Raw genomic sequence first — 8,738 nt, 5'->3', positions numbered from 1 at the left:
ATTTTAATTTCTATATGAAAATTCCTAGATTTTTCATTTCTATTAAAACAAAAAATTTTAATTCTTATGAAATTTAGTTTTAGTCTCTTTAAATTACTTTTCTTTAATTTTTATTTCTAAAAGTTTTGAAATTAACACTTTTATTCTTTATAGATAAATTATAAATTCAAAGTTTATAGATATATATATATATATATATATATATATATATATATATATATATATATATATATATATATATATATATATATATATATATATATCACAAGTTATAGCATTAAGCACCACTATGAAATAACAACTTTACTCTCTTTGTTTTTCCATTACACATAAACACGTAATTAATATCATCACATAATAATATGATGAAAATAGTAGTTTTCAATTTTAGAAAGAAATTACTGAAATCAAAAATCAAAACTGGTTAATATGATTTGGGAAGAAAAAAATATATAAATAAGCCAAATTGAACATCAATGATAACTTTTTCATTTTACTAGCACGACACCCGTGCCTTCGCACGGGTAATTTTGTATGTTTTATAATAATTTATATTTTAAGTTGTTAATAAATTTATAAATTAGTTTTTTTAAAATAATCAATATTATTATAATTAATTATATATATTTTTTTAAATTAAAATGTTAAAACTTTTATTTAAGAATAAATTATATAGACAATTAAATATTAATAAAATAAAACTTTTAGCAATTAGATACTACAATGATTAATACATAAGTAGAAAATTTAAATAATTTTATCAAAAATTTGAATTTGGACCTTTTTCACAAAGAATTCATCTTTTACATTAACCTTGAATATATACCTAAAATATCCATATAATAAATATCTAGGATATTTTTAAATATAAAGGATGTCACTGATTATCTAAAATATATTAAAAAAATATATTAAATATATTAAATATAAGCAAACAATGAATAAAATGTTTAATAAATATTAATAAAAATAAAACTTTAGAAATTAGATACGACAATGATAAGTATCGAAGTAAAAATTTTAACTAAATTTACAAAAATATGAACTTGGATCTTCACAGAGAAAAAAAAAACCTTCAATATCAATATTGAGGATGTACCTGAAATGAAAATTGTGAATATAATGTGTGTAAGTATAAACAAACAACCAATAAAATGTATAATGAGTATTGATAAAAAGAAAATCTGGCAATTAAATTAGACAATTATTAGTATATAAGGATAAGTTGAAACTAAAACTTAACTTTGACCTTCTCACAAAAAAGTCATCTTATATGTCAATCTTTACCTAAAAATAAAAATTGTTGCTATAATAAAACAATGAAAATGATATATATTTCAATAATAATAATGTTGTAATTTTTTTATAAATATAAGTAATATATACTTTAAAAGTGAAAATAACTCAATTGTACTTAGATACAGATATATTGTGCATTATGAATCTATATAAAATAAATACAAAGCAAAGTTAATGTTAAAATTTATTAACAGAAATATAGATATAAAACATAAGTCAAAATTTAAAATAAATTAACAATATGAAATCAAATCATAAAAGTATGAAGTTAAACATAAATTATTATAATAAAAAAATTATATATATATATATATATATATATATATATATATATATATATATATATATATATATATATATATATATATATATACGTGGCATGTATAACACGAAATACATTTAACACATACTATTGCTAAAATAAAATATAAATATATTATGCATTATAGATATATACAAAATAATAATAATAATATTAAGAATAGTACCAAAAATAATAATAATAATAATAATAATACAAAATAATAATATAATAATAATACTAAATATTCAATAACACTAATAGTAATATTAATTCAAATAATAAAAATAATTATAATTATAATAATAACAATGTAAAATAATAATAAAATTAACAATAATAATAATATTAATAATAATAATAATAATAAATATTCATTAGTATTAATCATATTAATATTAATACTAATAATAATTATATATTATTAGTTATGTATAATAAAATAATATTGTTATATGATTATAATATATAATTAAAATTTTAAATTATATATTATATTGAAATGAAATACATAGATATGTTGTTAAAATAAAATGTAAATATATTATATATTATGAATCTCGTACAAAATAAATATAACACTGAGAGATTGAGGTTGAACTTAAAATTTATCAATAAAGACATATATAAACAAAAAAAAAGCAATATAAAATTAAAAAAAATAAAATAAAACTTAAAGCACTATATGTCTATATTAATGAGTACATATTCACGGTGATTTTATTTCATTTTCTCTAAAGTTATTTTAATTGAAATACTACTGATAATCATAATAATAAAAATAATAATGCTAATAAATAATAATAATAATAATAATAATAATAATAGTAATATTATCAATACTAATAATAATAGTAAAAGTAATAATATTAATAATAATAGTGGTTAATAAAATAGTGCATATATATATATATATAATAATAATAATAATAATAATAAATATTCATTAGTATTAATAATATTAATACTAATAATAATAATATATTATTAGTTATGTATAATAAATTAATATTGTTATATGATTAAAATATATAATTAAAATTTTGAATTATATATTATATTGAAATGAAATATATAGTTATGTTGCTAAAATAAGATGTAAGTATATTATATATTATGAATCTCGTAAAAAATAAATATAACATTAAGAGGTTGAGGTTGAACTTAAAATTTATCAATAAAGACACATATAAAAAAAAGCAATATAAAATTAAAAAAATAAAATAAAACTTAAAACACTGTATGTCTATATCAATGAGTACATATTCACGGTGATTTTATTTCATTTTCTCTAAAGTTATTTCAATTGAAATACTATATATTTATTTATTAAAATATAACAGAAAGATAAGTATACATTAGTTTTTGTAATAAGGATATGTTTACTTATTTTACTTTCTATTATATATTAAAATTTAGCAGAAATAATAAAATTTATAAATAATATTAAAATAAATGTACTAAAAATAGTAAGAATAAAAATAATAAAAGAAATTACAATTTACAAATAATAATAATAACAATATCCTAATAATTGTTAATGATAATAATAATAATAATTATTATTATTAAAATTTATAATAATAATAAAACTAATAACAATAGTAGTAATTGCATTGATAACAATAAATATAATAACAATATAAACAAAATATTATTATTAAATGTAACAATATTATTAATATTAATTATGCTATTAATTAAAATAATACTACTAATAATCATAATAAAAAGATAATAATTCGAATAAATAAATTAAATAATAATAATAATAATAATAGTAATATTATCGATATAAATAATCGTAACAAAAATAATAAATGTAATAATAAGAAGTATAATAATAATAAGTATGATAATACTATTATTATAATAAGAAGTAATGCAATAATACTATTTATTATAATAAGAATAGTACTAATAATAATGGTGATATTAATAATAAAATAATAATAGTAATATTATTAATAATAATGACAATGATAACAATAATACTAATGATAAATAATAATATACTAATAATAATAATAAATACTAATAATAACAATAATATAAATACCTATTATAATAATATAAAAACTAATAATAATAATATTATTAATACTAATAATGTTATTAATTAAAATAATTGAATAATAAAAATAATAATAATGCTGTTAATACTAATAATAATAATAAATATAGTAGTAATATTATAAATACTAATATTATTATTAATGTAATAATATTATTAATAGTAATTATGTTTTCAATTAAAATAATACTACTACTAATAATCATAATAATAAAAATAATAATGCCAATAAATAATAATAATAATAGTAATATTATCAATACTGATAATAATAGTAAAAATAATAAATGTAATAAATAATAATAATACTGCTAATAAATAATAATATTAATATATATAACTCTAATAATAATAAACTTATAATAAAAATAATAAATATAATAATAGAAATGTGTGTTCAGTGACATTTTTGAAAATAAGATAAGATGGTGAGGATATTTATCTGGTGGCAGTTCTGTAAATTAGTAAAAGTAGTAATGTTATTTCGGACAAAGCGGAGACGTGTTAAATGACAAAAAATCCAGAAAAAAATTGTTCGTGGCAAAGTAAAATATGAGTTGGATTTGAGACAAAAATTATAAAAGACAAATCTAATCACACTAATAAAACTATATATTTCAACTAATTCTCTCTACATAAAAGGTAAGTACATTACTGAATTAAAAAAGTTAATTAACTTTTTTGTATAACAATATTGGTGAAATCATTTTTGCATTAGAATGGTTGTTTCTGAAGCCAGCCATCAGTGTCAATGAACTTGGTGCTTGTCATACTCTCAATTGTTTCTAGATCCAACTTCTTCATCCAACTCACTCTTTGAGAAGTGTCAGAACCTGGCCCAAAATTCCCATACTCTGCAAATGTTATGTTACCCCTGCAAATGCCTTATATTAAATCACAAAGTATGGCAGATTCAACCAAAAGATTTTGATTATTTTTTTTTCAAAATAACTTTCTTAATTTTTTATATAAATTTGATATATTTTTTCTTGTCACAAATTTTATAATATTGTGATTTTGGGTGATCTAACAAGTGTTTGCATATGCTTAAGATATATTTATATATTAACATGAATGAATTAGTTCATATGTTGACATAATATCTATATATATGTGGGATTAATTGAGAGAGAGAAGGAATACAAACATACTCATTTGGATGATATCTCCATGCATCCCACCCAGCAGGTTGTACAACGTTGGAGAAGTTGGTCTTGTAAAACAAAACCCTAGCATGACTTCTCCATGGTCTCCCCAAATAAGTTGTTCCATTTCCAAACACATGGCAATAATTGAAAACAAACCCATTTCCATCTTCTGAATTTGTTCTCCCTTGTGCTGTGATGAACCCCGGTAACCCAGCATCTAGTGCCCCACCTATCACGGATATGGAACACCTCTACCAACAAAACAACACATGTTCATCAAAATCACTCATACATCAAACCATTTTTTCATGATATCAAACAAAACTAAAAATTTCAAATTTGAGGGTCGAAACGGTTGGATCTAGAAAGAGAATATACAACACCAATGAGACATAAGCCTAATCTACACATAATGGATTGACATTACTCTCAACAAAACTTTAAAACAGTAAATTTATGGATTTTCATCTTTATATATTGTTAAATTTTCTCATTTTTACTTAACGTAAGATTTAGACTCACATTTGGATAACCAACCAAAATTATATAATATAATACTTATTAGTATTATTGTTATTGTATGGAGCTACAAGGTTGAACAAGTGGTAAAAATTGAAAAAATGGTAAGAGAGGTTCTTGATCAATTTTTTCTATTAATTTAAGAGATATAAAATTGGTTTGAAAGATCTGAAACCAAAAGGGTAGAATAAGTTGTGGATTCAATTCTCCCATTAACAAAAAACTAACTACTACCATTTATTGATAAAAAAAATTATTATTGTTATTGTTACCTCAAATAATGATTGGCCTGCACCAAAAATAAAATCAATGGCACCTTGAATGGTGCAAAGCTTGTAGTAATGTCTTCCTGTGTCGTCCCATAAAGTGTCTTGCAAACCGAAGAAACCAACTCTGAAAAAGTAAGACTTGTCTCCACTAACCATTGCAGCCACAGCAGGCTTAATGAGTTTCCTATTTGTTGGGTTGTTGTATGAATTCTGTTGCTCAGACACAAAGTTAACAAAATTAGCACATTTTAATGTTATTTTGCTAAATTAAACAAAAAAAATTGTATTTTTAAACAAAACCTAGAAGGAGATTAAGAGGTTAATTAACCATGAGACTAGATCTTTAGGAGCATTTACGTTATTCCTACATCACAATATTATTTATGGTGATCTTCGTAATTTGGATTTAGATTTCATATAACTCTAAGATCAACTCAATGACCAAGATTATCATTTATTTGTCCGGTTCGTCACACCAATACTAATTTAATAACATATGTTGACGAATTAATGACAGTGTCAGCTTGTATTTGTTTTAACTCATTATAATGAAAAAATAAATTTAAAATATTTTTTTTTATTTTTCTATTTAGATGATATAAATATAAAGTAATATTATAATTTAAATTATTAATTACTAATTAAAAAATAAATTAAGCTTTTAATTATTAATTAATAAAGTAATTTATTGTAAAAAAAATAATTATATTAACTCATTATGTTATATATATATATATATATATATATAATAAATATCATAATTATATAATTTTGTAAAAACAAAAAATTAATCTTTATATTTAAATTTTAATATTTAATGACAATTTTTACTAATAACTAAAGATGTAATTTCTTTTCTAAAAGAAAAATCGATGCCATCAGTTTTTAACTCTTCTAATAAACAAAATAAAGTTTTTTTTTTTCTTTCGTAAGAAAAGATAAAAGGTAGGATTTTCAATTCATAACATTATTGCTTCATTGACCTAGGTAAAGTAAGAAAATAGCATATTATTTAATAGACTATTCCATGCCTAATAATATGCATTTATCTCTCTCTTAAATATCACATGAATTGGGCAAATTGTTGCCAAATATTTGGTGATATCATGGCTTAAATAAGGGAATATATTTTAAAAATCATAAACAACTAAATAAAAATTGAAGGCAAGGGAATAATTTAATTAAGGAAAAAAAATATAAAGAGGCAATAATATTAATTTGAGCTAAAAATAGGAAAAATGAAACAGTAGATAGAAGATTCTTACCCTAAAGCTGATGGACTTGACAACAAGGTTGTCAGCCATGGCTACAAACGTAGGACTCTGTGAGGTATTATGATGGTCATCCCACTCAACAAAAGTTCTTCTCTTTCCCTCCCCTTTCAATATGATGTAAGGCTTATCATAAGGAATCTTCACTTTTTCTCTGAAACAAAAACAAGATTAAAGCATTCACACAATCAACAAAATATTCATGTACTAATGCAACAAATGATTTACACTGATATTATGCACCAATTTGTTAATTTTTTATATCATAATGTTGCTTGTCCATTTTATTTCGTTAGAAAATCTATACCAATAAGAAAACCTAATATATTTTTCATATATTCTATTGTCTTTTTAAGTTATAAAATTTCATAATGGAATATTTGATTGGTGTTATTAATGAATATTTTTCTTAAAAAATATTGAGTGACCATATATCTTGTAGGGTCTCTCTTCTTTTCTTAATTATATTTTTCTCATTCTAAATTTAAATTTAAAACCCTAGATGGAAGAAACCAAATAATATGTGAGAGAATATTATAGTTTTACCTATAGATACCAGCCTTCACCTTGATGGAAACCCAATACATGTTCTGAGAAGGGACTGAATCAATGGCAGATTGTATTGTGGTGAAGTTTCCATGGCCTGATTGATCCACCACTATTGACCAGTAAGCTAACTTTTTTGTTCCAACTTCTCTAAGAAACTGAGCATTAGCTTCTTCTAATCTCAAACCCACCAAGACAAATAAGATGCACACAGAGAAGCACCAACCAAAAGTCATGGTGATGAACCAAAATTAAGAAGATATAGAAAAATCCATCTATGATCTCTGTATTTAAAGGCCAAAATTTCAGTAGTGTGTTATGGAGGGTGAGTTAAAGTCAAAGGTGAAGAGGATTCAATCATGGACATATTTGATTTATATAAATAAATATGATACAAGTTCTGTGAATTTTAAGAATGAAATGAAGACAACTTCTGGAATCAATCAAACATGTTTAATTTTGATGTTATGAAAGTTTACCTAATTTGGTGCATTTGCCATTTTGGTTTCCCATTCTGTGATCACATCTTTAAGTCAATGATATGTTGGTAATTAAGCCTGATTAGGGCCGCAACTAAAAGGTGGTGTCCCAATGTTGGAGAATCTATGTCATGTTAGGTAATGTTCATATGTTTTGACACAAACTTTGAAAAAGATAATTTTTTTTTTTTTTCATTTTCTTTGCTCCATGTTCATTATCTCTCTTTTTTCTTCTGCACCCATTTGTTTTTTCTTTTAACTAATCTCACTTTCTGCAACTCATTGGAAGGTTTTGTCAAATAAAAGAAAGGCTTGAAATTGGATGAAAATTTGACTTCAAATTTCATGTGAAAGAAAAGAGTTTAAAGATAAAACATTACTTTGAGAAACTTGCATTTGGACCAGAAATGGTAATTGAATATTGACTTTACTTTCTCTTTCTCTCTCCTTCTTTAAGCTGTTGATATTAAAGGTCAATAACTGCTAACAAACTTTCTTCTATAACTTAAAAGTTGGTCCTCTGTTCTTAATTTTTTTTTTCACCACTTCTTAACCCACTAATGTGTATTTGTGCTATATTTTTAAAATTCAGCAAAAGAATATTTTTGTATGTTATATATATATATATATATGAAATCACTTATTTACCCTATTATAAATTATAATTATACATTAAAAGTTGGGACTGGTTAATATTCCATAATTTTATTCAAGGGGAGGAAATGATGTTCACCTAATTAGTTAAATTAGGAAAATTTTTCAATTCATATTAAATATTTGACTTTAGTACCATTTCCCTCTATCAGGTGCATTTGCACCAGAATTTTCTCAG

At 21.7% G+C, this 8,738-nt stretch overlaps 1 protein-coding gene across 1 annotated transcript; it reads right to left on the bottom strand.

The window, feature by feature from the left end:
- Window positions 1–4,249: 4,249 nt before the first annotated feature.
- On the bottom strand, window positions 4,250–7,735 carry LOC114173507 (putative pectinesterase 29). Its single transcript, XM_028057961.2, has 5 exons — window positions 7,428–7,735; window positions 6,876–7,035; window positions 5,614–5,820; window positions 4,826–5,073; window positions 4,250–4,548 (listed from the first exon to the last, which is right to left on the bottom strand). The coding sequence occupies exons 1-5, from the start codon at window positions 7,661–7,663 to the stop codon at window positions 4,389–4,391; spliced, it is 1,011 nt and encodes a 336-aa protein (XP_027913762.1). The 5' UTR covers window positions 7,664–7,735; the 3' UTR covers window positions 4,250–4,388.
- Between the last annotated feature and the right edge of the window lie 1,003 nt (window positions 7,736–8,738).

Source organism: Vigna unguiculata, chromosome 2, assembly GCF_037176805.1.
Source record: "Vigna unguiculata cultivar grain cowpea cultivar isolate G323 ecotype 2 chromosome 2, ASM3717680v1, whole genome shotgun sequence".
In the NCBI taxonomy this organism is placed as follows: domain Eukaryota; kingdom Viridiplantae; phylum Streptophyta; class Magnoliopsida; order Fabales; family Fabaceae; genus Vigna; species Vigna unguiculata.
The sequence above is the reverse complement of the archived record's forward strand: the minus strand, read 5'-3'. Positions and strand labels throughout refer to the sequence as shown.

Bases quoted from the DNA above. Each gene is read 5' to 3' on its own strand.
- LOC114173507 (XM_028057961.2), bottom strand. From the start codon at position 7,663: ATGACTTTTGGTTGGTGCTTCTCTGTGTGCATCTTATTTGTCTTGGTG. The intron at 5,821-6,875 runs GTAAGAATCTTC...TCTGAGCAACAG, and splicing joins TCAAGTCCATCAGCTTTAGG to AATTCATACAACAACCCAAC. The intron at 4,549-4,825 runs GTATGTTTGTAT...AGGCATTTGCAG, and splicing joins TGGAGATATCATCCAAATGA to GGGTAACATAACATTTGCAG.